At 35.2% G+C, this 19,614-nt stretch overlaps 1 protein-coding gene across 1 annotated transcript in view; it reads right to left on the reverse strand.

The window, feature by feature from the left end:
* Positions 1–6,381: 6,381 nt before the first annotated feature.
* Positions 6,382–19,614, reverse strand: part of LOC149549272 (acyl carrier protein 2, mitochondrial-like) — a 34,468-nt gene continuing 21,235 nt past the window's right edge. The window contains exon 2 of the mRNA XM_089792683.1: positions 6,382–6,732. Within this exon, the coding sequence (XP_089648809.1) occupies positions 6,556–6,732 (177 nt within the window). The 3' untranslated portion in view covers positions 6,382–6,555. The remainder of the gene's footprint in view (positions 6,733–19,614) is intronic.

Below are 19,614 nucleotides of genomic sequence, written 5' to 3' on the forward strand. Positions count from 1 at the left end.
TAATTGGATACACTTTACAACTACAGTAGTAAAGATTTGTTGGTGTCATCCCCACCCCAGTTTTACCTTCTCATTGGAGGGTTTCTGGGTAATCATATCTTGTGTCATATATGTGTGAATGATTACTTATTTACATGCTTTAGATGTACATGCATAATATGGTATTTCAGTTTACTTGTTGAATTGTGAGATGGATGTGAGGTGAATGATTTTTATGGGCAAAAGTTTGAAGCACTTCTACTCAGCTCTATCATATGTTCATTGTGAGATTCTAGTTGCAAATAGCATAACTTATCAAGATATTTTGCCTTTGGTTTCAACTATTCCTCATGTGGTTGACCTCTCTACATCGGTATTCTCTACATCTTGACTCCAACAAAGTCTCGAAAGGAACAAAAAGAGGCTTATCCAAATAAAATCACCAAATATGGATGCAACTGCTAATTTAGATCATGAAAGTGTGAAAGAGAAGAAAACCAAAGTAGGTTTTGAATTAGAAGTGAATCATGTATCAAGCAATTTGTTTGTTGAGGTTGCATAACCTTCCATGGGAAAGGATGTTAATGAAGCTAATGAAACAAACTTTAGTATACCTTAGATATATTTGGGTCGAATCACATGTGAAGGACTTAATTATAATTTTAAAGTCTCTGCAACCATATTGGTAGAGCAAAAAAATAAGGTTAAACAAAAGACAAATCAGCTCAAGCAACAAGTCTAAGAAATATCTTCATGCCTTAAATCAATTGTAGGAGTTTTAGCTGGCTATCGAATCCACTTAAGCAAAAATGGTTTCCATTCCTAAAGGAATAGTTGATAACAACCATACAAAAGATACAAAATCATCAAGCATATGGTAACATGATTGATGATTGAGTAGCTCAGATGAATGCGCAAGCATTTGATCTGATTAATGTAGTAAAAGCAATGTATGCCAAGGAAAATCAATTATAACAAGATATTTTATAGGAAATGGGAAGTATCCAAGAACAACAAATATTCTAGCAGAAATACACAAAATATCTCAAAAAGATAAAAGGAATGAACATCAATATGTTGGCATCAATCAACATATTTTCAAATGGAGGAGAGAATCATCTAACATGTGGACTAAGAATATAGAATGAAAATACATAAGCATGAAACAAATAACAACTGGATAAGAAAAGGTGTTAAACACTTGTTGACAATCATTTTAAAGATCCCACTTATCATGCAAACTCAAGACCAAGATACACAAACAATGCAAAATAGTTTTGAAGCTAGGGTCAACGCAACGCTAAGTGACAAACAAGATTCGAGTGCATATATAATGAGAGGATTAAGTGTCATTTCAATGGTCGTAGTCACATGCACTCATCACCTAGCTAGTTGTGACAAAGAATTAGAAGTTCAACAAAATCATAACAAATGAAAACTAAGGGAGAACATTAAGACAGTCAATTATGTCTAGTCTTGCGCACATTAGGGCATCCATTGCCGAGCATGTAAGGGTTACAGATGTGGCAATTCTTATGGTGGATTCACTATTGGTAGTGAATGTCAATGAACTTTCCTCGTCCTCCCTTGCTATTATGTCTTCACTCACAAGTGTTTTTTATCACATCATGAGTAGTTGTGCAGTTGGGAATCCCTTTGTTGGTGCAGAGTTTGGTGTGGCAAGGAAGTCATGGTGGTCTTGTTGCGCCTGTGGATTTGGTAGGCCAGGAAAGGGTAATATTGCTAGGGTGTCTGAGAGATCTTTTTCCTATGTGTTAAGGAGGTTGTTAGGTCTTCGACTCCTCCTAAGGGGAAGGATGCCCATTATGTTCGATCCTTTTTTTCTCAAATTGGAGAAGGATGTGGAGCAAGATATTGCAAAGGACTCCTTCAGGATCTACGGTCGAGTCTTTCAGAGTTGCTCGCTTGGATTTCTAGATACTGGGAACCTATTTTATCTGGAACTATCCATCTCTTCCCCATGGCTAAGGGGTTATTCGTTGCTAACTTTGATGAAACTAGAGACCACAAGAAGATCCTTTATGGCCCTTCTTTTGCATTGTCAAATCAGCACCACCTATTGATGGTGAAACCATGGCATCTTGATTTCTCTCCTGCAATTGAATCTTTTAGTAGGTTCTTGATGTGGGTATGGCCCCCTACTCTTCCTCTTCATCTTTGGATTGATTCCTTGTTGGAAGCGGTAGGTAGAGAGTGTTATTGGTAACTTCTTGACGGTTGATGAAGATTCCTCAAATATTTTTCATTCCACCTATGCAAGAATTCTCGTGGAGATGGACATTTCTAAGGGTCTTCTTCATAAATTTAAAATTGAGCTTCCTAATGGGAACAACTGGATTATGAAGGGATTCCCTTCAGAAGTAGAAAATGCTACAGCATTAGGCATTTGGCACAACTCATTGTAGTCTTGAAATGCCAAAAACTAATAAGGCTTCTTCTTGGTGGAAGGGGGCTTCTTCTGGACTCTGTATTGTAGCTAAAAGCTTGCTCAAGCTTTCCCCGTTGTAGAGTTTTCTTGTGCAACTAGAGGCTCAGAGTACAACTACTCGCGATTTTGTAGGTTGTGAGGTGGTTGGTTCGAATGTTGTTGTGCGTTCCCTTGCAATGGTAGAGGTGGACCAGGTTGCGATCCTTGTCAGAGCCAATTTTCTTGTTGGTCCCTCTATTGGCTCTGCCCTTGTCTCTTATGTCGATTCTTCTGCTACATATTTTCTTATTCTTGAATCACAGGTGGCAATCTAGTTGGTTGAGGAGGGGTGGATCCCTATTAATGGATCCTTGTTTCTTTCTGCAAGTCGAATAAAGTTGCAATTTTGATTTCTATGTAACTATTTCAACATTGGTGAATTTTGGGTTTTAAATAAGATTTTGATTTTCCTTTTGTTAAAGTTAGAATTTGGGGTTTCATTTGGTAAAAGTTAAGAATTCTTTGTAAAAGCACAAATAACTTTTGTGATCTAACTTAGTCATTTGCTAACCCTAAAGCTAGTTAAGAAGTCTTTATATACAAAAGATATAGAATGTAATAGAGACTTTTGACTCTTTATGATCTTGGGGCAACATTTTTATGAGGTTGTATAACTTCATTGAATTAAGCAAGACAATTTTTGGAAGTGCTTCCAACTTCGAAATGTGTCCATACGTTATCTTTTGTGATTCCACTTCATTTCATAAAGACAATTGTCACATGATGAGTTTTGTTATGATATACTCTTCTTTAGTATCTTGGAAGTGTATATATTGTTTACAAATTTAATTTTCATCTTTGAAATATACTTGTGTGCCATCTTTGATTTTCAATGGTGAAAAATATTGTCTTTGCTATGAAATCTTGATAATCTTTGTATATCAATTATCAAGTCTTAAAATTGTTAAGTTTTATTTTGTTCATTTGCTTTTATTTCAGAACTCTAAAACAATTATATCATGCAAGGGAGCTGCCCCTCTCAAAAGGGAAGGAAGGTCGTATCCAACAAACAACCTCCAACTATTGAAAGCAATTTGTCTCAAAATTTCCAAAAGTGACAAATTTGTGCTCATTAAAAACAAAAAGGGTTTTTTCATAACAGCCACCTGCAAAGCATCGATTGATTCTCTTGCCCTCCAATCTCTTGTTTCCCACAATAATTAATAGTAGGTGTGATATTAATAAGGTTGTCATTTTTCATCTTTATCTTATTGGTAACAAGTTACATGCATGCACTCTGTTCACCCCAAATGATTGAAGACTAGGCTCATGTGTTTTTAATTCTGACAGGTCTACTCAATTGATATCATTCTATTTGGACAAGTTGAGTTAATATAGGGCCCAAAGACTTCAGATTTTTCACTCGTGATCTTTCTCAAGTGGTTTTTCGAATCTTAGGTGTCTATATTGGTCATCCTTGCATTTCTATACATGCTTGGTTGGGTTACAGAGCCAGCTGCTGTAGCCTCGAATTTTGTAATTATTCACATTATGGTTAAATCTTTTCCGTCTTCTTGAGAAGGCACCTTCTATGGTAGCTATTAGAAATATGGACAATTTTTCTCACGACTTACTACAGAATAAGATCCATTAATAATGTTGAAAACAACTTAAACACACAAACTTGAAAGCTTGTGACTGGATCTTGTATTTAGCCTTTTCAGTCTAGAAGATCATTTATCACTGGATGCTCCAGAATTTTTCTAGTCATCGTCTGTTTAACTTACATGTTCTTCGTGGCTATTTTGACTGCATTTGTTGATATTATTGTAAGTTCTTGTCCTTTCAAGAATGTACATTATTTATACCTAATCAAAAGAAGCTAGCTTATTTCATTTATCATTTAGAAAAATTGCTATCTCACAACACTAGAGCAAAATTGAGTTAGTTCCTTCTTGCAAACATACAAATAAACTGATAGCAACAAATCAATCTTATCCACTCAAAATAGTAGTTATCTAAGAGATGAGTATGGTTTTTATGTTTTGCATGATTTTATACACTGGGTACCTTGCATTACACAATTTTGTCAAAATGCCAACGAACAAGACGTTACAACAAAGACTTGCAGAAGTTGTATAAACAACCATTTTTTTATAAAAAAAAGGTGACCTTATTAGTCAAAAGAGTCGCATTCAGTTGAGATTATAGTTTGAAAATGCTTAAAGGTTCTTATTCCTATTACAAGCTCCCTAAAGTAAGGCAGGTACATTAATTGATCTCCACAGATTAAAAAATGTAGGTAAATTAATTGATCTCCACAAATTAAAAAATTGTAATCTTCAAACAGCACCTTGCGAATGGCAGAATGAAAGATGGGAAAAATCACTGATAAAATTTCAAAAAAAAACCTTAATCCATAGGCAATATTATATAAACACATCTCTTCCATAAACTCCTGTTATAGTGGCTAATATGGCATATGCAACCAAAAAGCACAGTATCAATCAACTAATTAGTGGCTAAGCCCACCTAGTTTTATTGCAAGGATTTAACAAGAAAACATAAAATAAAGAATAGAACAAGATATGAGACCCTACGAATTACTAGGTGTTTCAAGACCCATTAAAGGGAGATAGATACAGCTCATAAATAAATGTGATGTCAACGGCCAAAACTACAATTAAAGGATGACTAAAACATGGTAGAATCACAATCATTGCTGAAAATTGATAAGAAAAACCTTAACCCATAGGCATAACTATAAAGATACATATCTTCCACATACTACTGTTATAGTGGCTGATTTGGCATATGGAACCAAAAAACATGTAAGAGGACACAAAGATTTAGCAGAAGTTGCTATTGAAAGACAACATAAACCTAGTGACAGTTTCTTTCCTAGGAGAAACCACTAAAGACCGGTCTATTATAATTCTTCAACGCAAATTCCAGAGGAGAAACTTGGAATGGACCAGCTATGGGTTCTCTTTTGGATAAATTGCATCTGTAGGCACTCAATATAAAACACCACCATCAATCTGGTTAAATGTGCAATGTAAGTTTGTTAAACCAATTTGCGGGCTTGTAATTTACTTCATAATGTAATAGCAATTTTGTAATAGAGGAAACTCTTAAAAATGCTTTTAATGCAGTGTTTACACAATGGGCTTAGTTAGAAATTGTTACAATATTTCTAGTGTTTACCCAAGCTATCTAGGGGGCTGTTTTTTCACAAAAAACATATTTTGCTTTTTATGGGAGACAGAATAAGTTGAAATAACACAGTGGATGGTTGAGCATTTCAATGAATGAAGTCAGGTAATCAGGTATTTCTATAGTAGCCAGTGGTTAGTTAAAAAATACTGTTATGAATCTACTACACTTCAAAGACAGGGAAATTGATGAGTGGGAAAGAGGCCAGAGACCAAAACTATACTCCAGATAAAGAAGAGCTGTTATAAATCCTCTTGCATTAAGTAAATGTACCATCAAAATGCTACCATGATGACATTAAGAGTGTACAATTGGAAAAAAAAAAACGTGTTTATGCTTGCAAGGGAGATAGAGACTAATTGTGAGATCTATAAAATATAACACACTATACGAATGTCCTAAGAGGTGCCTAAAAAAGCGAAAACTAAAAGAAAGAGCTGACATAGTTTGCCAAACAGTAGGTCTCCAGAAGCGGGTCCGTAAGAGAAACAACAGAACCATCAAGATGAAGCCCAAGTACCAAAGATGTGTCAAAACGTTCTCTTGCCTGTGTACAGAGCTCCTCCACCCTGATTAACTTAGCAAAACCTACCAGTATTTTTGTTAACATTTATGTTTTAGCTCTTCTACATTGACATTGTCAGAATCTATTAAAAACTAATAAGAGTACTTGATAGACGTATATTTTAGTGGTTTTGGCATGACAGCTTCCAAGATTTCACAATTATATCATTAGTTTTTCTGAACTTGACAAAGGCTTCTTTTTCCAAAACAAAAGGATTAATTCAGTAGTAAATTAGAAGCTAAAAAAAATTATATGTAGATGCAAAAATACATTTCAGAAACACTGATGGGCAACAACCTTTGTTTTGATTAATACATTACAATAAACGGCTAAAAGCAAAGTTTCTACCAAAGCCAATGATCAATAACTACTTAGCCTGTGGATGTGAAGCAATGTAGTCAATAGCAAGTTCAATAGACTGAATTTTATCAGCTTCAGCATCGGGGATCTCCAAGCCAAACTCTTCTTCAAGAGCCATAACAAGTTCAACGGAATCTAAACTATCCAATCCCAGATCCTTTTGAAAGTTAGCACTGGGAGTAACCTGTCATGGTTGTAAGTGAAAAGAGTTAATTAAAAGGAATTATAATTTCTCCACCTTTTTAATGTATTTATGTTCATGGGCACTCTACCTACAACATATTTCCAAGAATGATTTTGTCAAAATAATAAAATATCGATCACATAATGAAACCGAGACTTGTTCAATTGATGCCTGAAGAACACTCCATCCATTATATATAGGCATCAACCATTGCAAAAAGGTTCCCATTGTCAAAACATTTTACATTTATCTCCATTGGAAGATACTTGGCATTCTTATTGATTATGGAAAGCACGAAATAAAAAATCATCACATAAACGAAGAAACAAAACTAAAATAATCTTACATGAGAATAAAGTATGGAAAGAAAATAATTAAGGCTTCTTATTTGTAAGATTCTGGCAACCTCAATGAAATTTACAATTGTCGCAAATAAATATTATCTTTCTTCAGGGGTGAGAGCAATACAGAGGTACTGTCAAATTATAACCTAAAATCTTGGTAGACCTACAATATTGATTATGGAAAGCATGAAATAAAAAATCATCACATAAACAAAGAAACAAAACTAAAATAATCTTACATGAGAATAAAGTATGGAAAGAAAATAATTAAGGCTTCTTATTTGTAAGATTCTCGCGACCTCAATGAAATTTACAATTGTCGCAAATAAATATTATCTTTCTTCAGGGATGAGAGCAATACAGAGGTACTGTCAAATTAGAACCTAGAATCTTGGTAGACCTACAAATAACTAGGCCAATTGCTATGCTCTTCTCAAAGGCCTCAACATGCTACTCATAATTGGTAGTCTGAATGTATAAGGATAGTTGAATCTGACTGCCAACTCCATTCTTGGAGAATGCCTTTCTCAACTGGAAACTGAACAGCAGACCATGAATGCTATCATTTATTGTTATATACAGAGAAATGGAATGAAATCTCCACTTATTGGCAAACCACGCTGTTGGACTAGATTGCTAGTTTGGGTTCAGAGTTTGAGTATGCCAATACAGCAAAAATTACTTTAAGGTAGATAAGTTTTAAGTTTGCCTGTAGAAAAGGCATAAAAACAGTGTTACACCAGTATGAGGGTACTTTGGGATGGCTGGACGCCGGGACGAGTTTCTGGGATGCGGGGAAAATGGTCCTCATTTTTGGGGCGGCGGGGGGACGGCCAGGGGAGGACGGCCAAAGGGGGGTTTTGTATAGTATACATATAGAACTTGAAATGCTAATTATGAAATGATGTTTCAGTAGTTCACTAGAACATAACAAATTAAAATACTTGAACATAGCAAAACTGCAACATGAATTAGAACCACTGACATTCAACATAGTAACGTATTACATACCCAATAGTAACATTCAAAAATCAAAATTCAAATAGAAATTCAAGCACACATCCCAGCCGCGGCATGGTTGCGGAATGGCGGAGGTGGGGGTGCTTGGATACTCAAGTACCAGGTGCGGGGACGTCTCAGGGACAGGTACTTCAAGGTTTGGGAGGGGGATGAGTCTCTGGGTTACACTGTAAAAAAACCCATGAACATGTACATGAATTTAGCCAAAAAACAAAAATTAGCTTCATATAACCACATAACATGAATATAAGAAAGAGAGAAAACAGGGCAGAAGGTAACCATCAAAGTCTGCAGAACAAGGAGAATATGCATGAGCCTTGGCAGAGGATTTGTTGGCCAGCATAGTGGGATTCCAAAGGCATTTGATTAGAGGAACACAATATAGGCAATGGAAAAGGCAAAATCCTCTTTCGAGCTTCCAGCCAAAGGGGCAGAGAATTTGTTGGCCAGCATAGTGGGATTCCAAAGGCATTTGATTAGAGGAACGCAATATAGGCAATGGAAAAGGCAAAATCCTCTTTCAAGCTTCCAGTCAAAGGGGTAGGGACAGGAATTTTTAACAAAAGCATCTTCCCTTTTTGTTAATAACAGGGAGTGGGAAAACACAGTCCCTCTATGTTATATTTTGGAAAGGTCCCACATGTTTGAAGAGAAACATTAAAAATGCATAGCAGTGGCTGATTTTACTCCCACAGTAATGGTACCCTCAGAGGCTCATGATAAGGAGTATTCTTTTCTTTCCTTGCATGCTCTTATTGGCCATGGGACAAAGGGATGGCTTTCCATTGCAGTGTGTTCAAGATTGTCTAACAATATCCTGGGATCCTTCACCGTCTATTTATCTTCTCCCTTATGATTATTTTGAGACAGTTTATTTCTGAGAGAAATGATGTGAAAAAGCACTTGATGTACAACATTTTCAGTATAAAGATTGTAATATCTTCCTGCAAAGTTGCATACCCAGGTTTTCAGGAGTTACCTTTCCTGTGGTAAGTTTGGAGATCTGTGTTCAGTTTTTATGGCTTTAATCAGAGTTTCAGAAGAAGAATGTTTGGAAACACAAGGCAGCAGCTTCAGGTTTTTACAAGGGATAAACAAGAGAACAATATCTAAAACCAACCCAGTATATTGATGATAAAAATATCCAGAGATCTTAACTCGCTTTTACCTAGCAAGGCATTCCTGGCTCTGTCTCATGGAGCACTATAAAAAAAAAATCATATATGGTTTTCTGAGGGGGCACTTGAGTTTACCTACCTCAAAAGAAGAAAGGCTTAACAGAAATGAGGCAGTGGTCAAGCTCATGAAGGAAAGGAATTTAGTATGGCAACAGAAGGCAGTTTCAGGGGTTTGAAAGCCATTTTTAAGGTGCAGAATCATGAATGGTCCCAAACCAGTCACTTAGAGGCCCCGGAACAGAGGGAAGTTTTTAGCAGCTTCCCAGAAAACTTCAAGCAAAGAACAAAGAAATGATTCCTCAATGGAGAGAATTCCAGTTATAAATGTATCAGAATTTTCTCAAAAGAAAACTCCATTAGGACAGAAGGCTTAAGAGGATTTACACTCTTTCCTCAATAATGCAGATACCACAGTAACGTTTGACAATATTGGAAGAACATAGATACCCATCTTTGTCTAGTTGAAACTCCAATACAAGCTTGGAAAGAGGTAGAAAAATTGAATAGAAGGTTTTGAAAGAAAGAGCAAAACACGCCATTGAGAATGAATCTCAGAAAACTTTGGATGGCTTTTCCAAGAGTACTAATGTTGGAAAGTGGAGGAGGAAGGGGTCCTTAAACAAGGGCAATGAATGGAATTTAATGGAATGAAAGGTGAATAAATGTCCCCAAAAAAATAAAGCCAATACAGCAATAGTTACAAAAAATAGTAAACCACATTTTGTGTTGTTGCGAGAAATTTTAGTTATTGGGTGCCAATATTCCAAGGCTTCTAAGCAGTTTTCGGAAAAGTTGAAATGAATTTCAATGGAGAAAGAAGGTGCATCAGAGGATCTGTATCCTTTGGAATCCTGCATCGCTTCATATTGAGTTATTGGCTCCATCTACAGTTTGTGTAAGCTGCACTTCTAAATCATATTATTTTAATTATTTGGAAGTGATGTTTCATGTTTATGGCCGCAATGTATTGCGAGAAAGAAAGGATTGTTGCCCAAGGATAGAAGCAGATAAGCAATATCATATCATGTGGACTCGTAAAAGGGCATTTAATACTGAGGAAAAGATAGATTAATATCGCTAGGTATTAGAAGTACAGAAATAATTATACTTTATAGTATTTTTTCATGTATCAGGGAGCGAGAGTGGAAGGCATTGGAATTTGGTTCTAAGGGATCCAAAGTTGAAAATAAAATTTAAATTTAAATCTATATCTCTTTACTCTTTAACTTTCATGGGGCCACAAAGAGGAATTGGTTAGGCTATTCACAAAGTGATTACATATAAACTTGTCTAGCCCTAACTAAGAGAAATGATTGAGGTGTGTTTGTACACCATACAGAAGATACAAATTTGTTTTAAGAAGAGAAATATGAACTATCTACACCTTTGAGGAAATGTATGATTCTACAAGATATGTCTAGTCTAAGTGAAATGATTGAGGTGGCTGTACACTATACAGGAGATACATTTTTGCTTTAAGAGGAGAAATATGAACCATCTATAGGACATGCATGAGCCTATGAGACAGATGGGAAATGAGTATAGGCACCTACCCAGAATGTCTCACTTTAATCAAAATCATAGAACTATCACCCTAGCAATTATTATCTTCAAACTTTTACTAGTTCGTCATGGTTCTCTTGCTCTAGATGTTTCTGAGATTTAGAGATTTAAGACTGGTGCTATTATGAAACTTTGAGATGAGTTCAGGGACAAGGACTTGGATAAAATAGAGGATGTGAACAAATCTTAAGGTAACTCCCAAAAAAGGAGCATTGGAAATGGTGATGTTTATAGTTCAAGACACCAAGCTCAATCTAGTATCAAAGACTGCATGGAAAATCCCCCATCTAGAAGGCAAAGGAAGGTAAAGTCAGGTTTGCAATGAAGATTATTAAATGAGCTCCTCCAGTCAAGTTCAACTTTCAAACAAAAAAAAACTGAGTTAAAAGTTGCTAATTATTTGGAGTTGTATTTCAGGAAAGCCTTGAATTATTGTCTTGCTCCCGAATATTCTGAGATTTAGAGATTTAAGACTAATGCACTATGAGATGAGCTCAAGAACAAGGATTTGGATAATATAGAGGATGTGCAGAAATATTCAGGTAACTCCCAAAAAAAGGGCACTGGACATGGTGGATTTCAAGGTTCAAGACACTAGGCGCAATCTAGTATCAAAGGCTGCAAGGAAAATCCCTCATCTAGAAGGAAACGGAGAGTGTAAAGTCAAGGTTTGCAAAGAAGATTATTAAATGTCAAAATAAGTTTCTCCAGTCATGTTCACGACAAGAAACTGGGCTTAAAAGTTGCCAATTATTTGGAGTTGGATTTCAGGAAAGAATTGAACATAGACTTGAATTGGACTGTTATAAGTTATAACAATGCCAAAGAATGTGAAAACTCAAGATCATCTAAAGTTGATGTAATCAGACCAAATTCAGAACAATCCAGTGCAACATTGAACAATGAATTCCCATAGTGAGGCTAAGATCTTTGCAACACAGGTTGCAAAAGATGGCATTGCATACCAGATTGCTAAGTCTATCATGGACCTAAGGAAGGGTGCTCTTTGCTTCTTACAGTGACATGAAACATCAGTAGGACAACTTTGATGATAATTTGGAAGTTCATGGCCAGCAAATTGGAAATAGAAAACTTGATAACCTGTAGCCAATACAGATAGGCTTTTTCTGCTGTTCGCTTTTAATTGATCTTCACTTTGTCTCTTATGGTAAATTAATTTAATTTGTTTATGATCAATGTTGCATTGGTTGTCTGCTAATAAGCTATTTTGGCTAAATGTTACAATTGGTTTTCTGCCATACATATGGACATACTATCATTGCCATGACAGATTGTAATAAGATGCATATATCTCTGCTTTCATTTCTTTCATTGTGAACATATTACTGAATACAAAGCCCCTACTAGATTTTTTTAAAATGTTAGCTGTCACAAGTATCATTATTATCATGCAAAACTTAGTTACCGATTCGGGTGCGGATGCGAAAATCGGGTGCGTGAATATTTTTTGGAGGTGATGCAGATGCGTTTGGACATATACACACACACCAAAGAACCAAAACTCGGAATCGTTAAGGCTGGCTCAACTTGTGAATTGGCTATGAATTGGCAAAGTGAAAGAACCCTTGAAATTTCGAGATTTTAACGATTTAAAACTTATTCATGCACCCTTTATTGAATATAACTAAAAAAAAATTATAACATCATCAAATAGAAGCTAACATACATAAACAAAGAACATAAATGATAAATCGACACACATACATAAAATGTAAATTGTAATTTATAGCTGCAAGAAATAGAAAACATAGTAGCATATGACATGGATATATAGAATTATAAATGTTGTCAAATCATAAATGTATGTAAGATGAAGATCCATGAAATGTAAGTCTATCTGTAAACAAAATGAAAAAACAAGTCTATCTACTCTAGCTCTAGCTCAAGTCTATCTCTCACTTTTTGTCATACTCAACAAATAGAAGGCCTTTTAGGGTTATAAGAAAGATTAGTAGTTTCAAAAAATCATTAAAAAATGTTAAACTTTTTTATGTTTTTAAGTTGCCAAATTAAGTTGCCCCATTTTTTGAGCCAGTTCATGGGAAAAAATTGGCAATCCAATTCACCAAGTCAAGAAAAATTGCCCAAGGTAAATCAAATTGCTGAATCACATGAATCGTCGTGATTTTTGGTTCTCTAATATACATACATATATATGCAAAGAAATGCAAGATATATACAAAATTAAATCATTTGACAGTATGATACTATTAGCATTAAATCTCTCTAGTTTTGTTTCTCTCTTTCATAGATTTACTTCTATTTCTAATGGTCACTCTTCTTCTATGTTTCCATATTCTCTCTCTTCAGAATGTTTCTATTTCTCTCTTTGTTCATTATAGAAACATTCTTGTGTATGATTGTATATATATAAATCATTTATGATCTCTGTTTAATCACATTCATTATTTTACCATAATATGGTATCAGAGCTATTTTTTCGAAAAATAATAATTTCATTATTGAAATTTTTTGATTTGTTTTTTGAGATGGGTTTTGAAAATCTTTAATTTCTTTATGAAATTTTTAGACTCGTACAATTTTCAACATCTTTTGCCTTGGTGTGTTCAAAAAATTTGTTTGTAGAGATATTTTCTAAAATTCCTCTAGGGTTTCTTTTTTTTTTTTTTTCCTAGGTGGCTTTTCTTCTATAGCTTGTGTGTCATTTGGATTTCCCCTTTCTGCGTGACCAGCTTCCTCTGGAAAATGAGTGACTTTTTGGCCTGCATTTGACACTTTTTTTGTGAGCCCATTTTTCTGCAATATTGTGTCCTTTTTTTAGGGGCATTTTTTCGACCTTTTTTTTCTGCATGTCTTTTGCAAAGGACAGCATCTAGGGTGTTTTAAACCCTCTGCCTCTGATTTTTGTCCAGCAATTTCATTTTCCACCACCTTTTTACAGTCAAATCTGCCATTTTTTGGGTTTTTCAAAAATGGCTAGAGTTTCTTGCAAAACTCTCAGATTATTTGTTGTTTTGAAAAACTTTTTGCACATTCTTGATGGATTTTTGTAGATCTCAATTGGATCGGACTCCGTTTTTTGGGGTGCATCATTTTTTGTGCCTCAATTTTTGGGTCTACAAATTTAGAGTCTAATTTCATATTCCTTTTGGGTTTCTTCAGCTCTCTTCTAGGTGTCCTTTCATTTTTGGGGGGTCTTCCATCAATGTACCACCTCAAAGTTCATGCCTTTTCAGATATTCACACTTTTTGCATCAAAAAAGTGTCATAGCATCTCTAAACAAACTTCTCTAGGAAGGCAGTTAGTGATTCAACATAAATAACTACAACACCTAGAAGCAGAGAATGATGATGATCTTCGAGTATCATCGCCTTGAGGTGCTTGTTTTGGGTATTGACACTCATCCTACTACAGTCTATGCTACCACAAACCATTATTGCAGAACATACAAAGCGGATTCCCTTGCAAGTTTTTGTTTTTAAGTTAGATTGACCATTAAGGCAGGGTATTAGAGTTAACTCTCTAATTTTGTTTCTCACGTCTACATATTTACTTCTATTTCTAATGGATCACTCTTCTTCTATGTTTCCATGTTCTCTCTCTGTTCAATATGGAAGTTTTCTCTTTCTCTCTTCAAAATGTTTCGATTTCTCTTTGTTCAATATAGAAACATTATTGTGTATAGTTGTATATATAGATCATTTATGATCTCTCTTTAATAACATATTCATTATTTTACCATAATAGATACTTCACCAATACCATTGATCAAGATATTTGACAGTTCACAAATATTCAGTTTAAATTCAAGTAATTAATAATTGAATATTCCATAAGCCATATCATATACATCTATGCTCACGATTGCAATGCAAATCAAGAAATCATCACAATTACAAAATCAAAATATAGTTCATCATTCAATGTTCATCAATCTGAAACATGATCATATGGATTTGGAAAAAAATCCTCCTCATCTCCAACTCCTCCAACTACTGCAAGTTCAAGATCATTTGAACCAAAAACAGATCCACTTGTGCGAGATGCACCATTTGTCATGATCAAAGTAACGAGAATCGGAATCGTATCGGAATCGGCATGGCCGAACCGAATCGTGAATCGGGGGTGAATCGTCGGTGAATCGGTGATGAATCGGCAAATTTGAAAAACCCTTTTAAATGTAGAGATTTTAACAATTTCAAACTTATTTCATGCACCCTTTATTGAATATAACTTAAACACACTATAACATCATCAAATAGAAGTTAAAACTTAACGTACATAAACATGAAACATAAAATCCATCACATACGTAACTATGTTATCATTATGTACTAAAATGTAAATTGTAGGCTAGCTGAAGTAAATAAAAATCAAATGATCATAATGATTCAAATCATAGAATGTATGTAAGATGAAATCATGAAGATCTATAAGACATCAAATCATAAATGTATGTATAAATCTAAGATGAAGATCCATGAAAGTTTGAAACATATGTCTATCAATGATTCAGTATCACTATCAATATCTATACAGTGTAAACAAAATATAAAAACAAGGCTCCAGCTCAAGCCTCTTCTTCTCTCACACTTTTCCTCTCTTCTACTCATGCTTAACAAATAGAAGGCCCTTTAGGGTTATAACAAAGAGAATAGGTCAAAAAGAAAGTACAAAAAACAAGTTTTTTTTTTTTAAATTTACAACTCCATACTTTTCTGGCCACAGGCAATTTCTTGCCGATTTTTTCATCTGATTCATGCGATTTTTTTGATGAATCGCCAATACTGGCGATTCATGCGATTCATCCAAAAAAATCAGGTGTGGCGATTCCCGACTCCAAAAAAATCGCCCACCTTGAATCTTATCGCTGAATCGTTGATTCATGCAATTTTCGAGCGATTCTCGTTACTATGGTCATGATGTTATATTTTACCTTTCGTGATTGCAGTAAGATTTTGAATCATTGCATCCACATTCGCACACTCAAGTTCTACATCACAAAACTTAGCTCCACTTCCTTGTAGTGATCCTCCTTGGGTGACAAAAGATGCAAGTAGGTATGAATGTAAACCAAGTCTTTAGCTTTTTTGAGCCCAACCACTTACGCTTCACTAAGTGGACAAAGGAGTATGTACTCCAATTCCATTTAGTAGCAAAAGAACTTGCAACCAGTACAATGTTCGCAAAATTAAAGTAAAACATAAAAATGAAAAGCAATTTAAAGAATTGTAGGATACAAGTCGTAAAAAAAACTAACTTCTGAGTGGATCTTGATTGCAAGAGGTTGTAGATCTTTAAATGGTTGACCATAGAGGTACCACCATGTGATAGCTCCCATGTCACTTTGGTCCTTTATTGCAATTGGACTAAGTTTTGCTCCCAAAGAAAATGAACCAAATTCTGTCCTAACTTCTTTGTTCAATTCCTCATCTTAGAAGAGTCTTGCAAAAGCTTTTTAGCACCCACCAGCAACTTTGTCATCCGTATATAGTGCTATTCTATATGGCATATCAAGTACTTCGTTGCTATAATACCTTGGAGATAAGGCATATGCAAAGAGGTGCAATGGCTTAGTCATCTTTTCCCAATGATGATGAATGATCATTTCTAGCTGATTGCATAAGGCTTCACATTGTGTGGGGTCATTCTCATGTGTTTGTATGGAAAGATTTACCTTCTCTACCATTATGTCCATCTCATTCTAGATATCCCCCAAACAAGTTTGATTTGTAACTATAAAGCGAAGTATAGTCATGATAGGGTTCATGAAATCTAATACAAATTGCACACGAGCCCACACACTGTCATCCAAGATCAATGCCTTGACCTTTTGTGCCCTCTCTAAATTTGAAGCCTTCCATATACCCCACTGGCTAGAAGTGACTATTTGGCTTAATGCCCCTTGCACCTTGACAGATTGTCACATAACAATAGTATGAGATGTAAATTAGGTTTCAACCACCTAAGTAAGTTAATAACAATATGTCAATAAATGTTAAGCAAAGTAATATACAATTTGATAGTTGAACATGACATAAATTTATTTAAATAAATTAAATTTAGTAATTACAATTTACCTTCAACAACTCCAATTTGGAGAACAACCTGAATATCAATTGTAACATGTGATGGTTCATCACAAACATTTATATCTCCTCCCCCTTTTGGTAAATTTGCTTCACCCAATCTATTTGAGTGCCAATTTGTTGCATGGCCAAGTTTAAGGAGTGTATGGTAAATGGTGTCCAAAAAATATGGTCATATTGGCCCTCAACCGAAGCACCTGCACCCCTACAATTTTTAGCAATCTCTAATCACCTGGACCACATCCTCACTACCCACCATCTCTATGGCCTCAATGAGAATTCTAGAAATGAACTATGAATCTTTCACTACCCCTTCACAATCAACTGCATTAAAAAAAATTGCCCTTTTGGGTGAAACCACAATCACATTAATCAATCGTTGGTTTTTTGTAGTCTTTCCTTCCATCAAAAACAATAAAGACAACCGAACTTTTCTAAGAATTTCTAACTGCTCGAATAGCTCTCTCTACACAAGTTTTCTCTTTTTGCAATAGAGTGGTACACACCTTTTCATACCCAAAACTTGTGTAATCAGTCGATGCTTTACTAATGTCTACCACCATTTCTTTCCAATATGGTGATCTCACCAAATTGAAAAGAAGACCATTGGCTTAGAAGCAACATTCAATGGCTTAATCAGCAAGCTCCCTTGCCTCCATTTTAAATGCGATGTCCAATGGACCTCTTTTGTGGGCTGTAGTTTCTACAGCTTCCTCTTCGACTCCCTATACAAGTACTTGCAAGAATGGATGTTTGGAGGATACAATTGGCCAGTGGGCAATTGCATTGCTTTCTTTCCGGATGGAGGTTGATAAAAAAAAAAAAATTGATCTTTTAACCAAATTATCAATAGCTTCTTGTTTTTTTACACATTAAGCTATTTCTGCATTAGACAACCCCTTCCCGTTTATGCCTTTTCACATTGTCATTTCATTGCTAGCAAGGCCCAAAAAATTGAAGTTTGACTTGGAAAAATGAGCTATTGAATGGTTTGCCTTTATTACTATGACAATAATACACTTCCAAAGATATGAGCCACCTCCTAAAACTTGTGACATTCTGGTGGTATATCTTCATAGAGGAGATCCTACATCAATTTTGAAATTGTTGACTCCTTGCCCTCCCACTGAACTTTGACTACCCCAATACAATCTAATTTCTTGCTATAATAAGAAATTAAATAAATTTAAATTAGAAAAAAACTAAGTACATCAAGCATATAAGTGCAAATTACTAATACAAAACTACTAAACAAGACACCTAAACTTGTTTCTTTATTTTTATTTTTTTTAAATGAAAAAATTTCAAAAATTCTTCCTAAGCATGAAAAACATCAAGAAGACCTCAAAAAAATCATTAAAGGACTCGAGAATGAGATCAAATGCTTAGCTTAGATGCTTAAAACTCCTTTGTGGAAGCTATCTCAAACCCCACAAACGATCCTCTTCGAAAACAATCACCTTGCCTTCAAATGCCAAAATGGAGACCAAATGAGAAGCAAGCCTAGCTGCAAACAAAATGAGATGCAAAATGATGGAATGACCTCTTTTGGGGTCATTTTAGGGTTTAGAAGAAAAAATAAGAATGTAAAGAGCACATGTTTTAATGTGCTTTTAAGTGAATCCTTTTGAAAAATAAAAAGCATTTCTAACATTCAGGTGCCCTATGGATACCACTCGGAACCGCATCCTAGGTGCTCGAATGCCTGTGAAGGCCCCACAGGCATTTGAGCACACAAGATATGCTTCACTTCCGGGTGGCTCCACAGACATTTGGGCGCCTAGTATGTGCTTCTGAGTGGTTCCGCAAGGCACCCGACTCTGCATCAGCACACCCAAGCACTCGCTTCCACCTCCATGGATTCCTTGCAAAACATGTAAAACATACGAAGCAATGGTTCTTCAAACAAAAAGCTGTAACAGTGATTTGACTCTAGTAATGATGTATTTATTGATAATAATTAAGAATTCAAAGACAAAAACCTTGCCTACAATGCTTTGCAACAAGCAATGGATTCCAACATTACAAACGAACCAAAGGTTGTAATTCTATTGAGCACAACTGATGAGGATTATAGTATGTATATTGTTTATGCAATTCACCAAGGTTACAATTCCTCATAGATGCAATGAATAAGGTGAGGCCGGGATCATATTCTGGGTAAAAGGCAGAATAGATATCCCTCAGCACTTGACTTTAAGGGAAACAAATTCAATTATTCTTGCAACTTAAGGATACTGCCCCTGATACCAACAAGTTGCAGAAACGTACTGAGATTTATGATTTCCCAACAAACAACAAAAATTATAGACAAGTTAAATAATTAAAATAGGGGGAAAATATAATAAATTAATAGATAAGCTACGTAAATCTGGATAGTTCTATGTCATCATCAAACAGCAGCCCTGAATATTAGTTCCGGTTGATACAAAGCTTTTCTTGCAAAAGCTTTTCATAATTTAACATTCTCAATAATCTGACAGCCAATATGGATGGGCTTTTTCTACTGTCCGCTTTTAATTGGTCTTCACTGTCTTTTATGGTCAATTAATTTCATTTGTTTTTAATTGTCATCAATGTTGCAATGCTAGTCTGCTAATAAATTATCTATTTTGGCTAAATGTTACAATTGGTTTCCTGCCATATATCTGGACATATAATCACTGCCATGACAGATTGTAAGAAGATGTATATATCTCTGCTTT

The sequence above is a fragment of the Cupressus sempervirens genome, chromosome 7, assembly GCF_028749045.1.
Source record: "Cupressus sempervirens isolate cs-2001-9-10 chromosome 7, ASM2874904v1, whole genome shotgun sequence".
In the NCBI taxonomy this organism is placed as follows: Eukaryota; Viridiplantae; Streptophyta; class Pinopsida; order Cupressales; family Cupressaceae; genus Cupressus; species Cupressus sempervirens.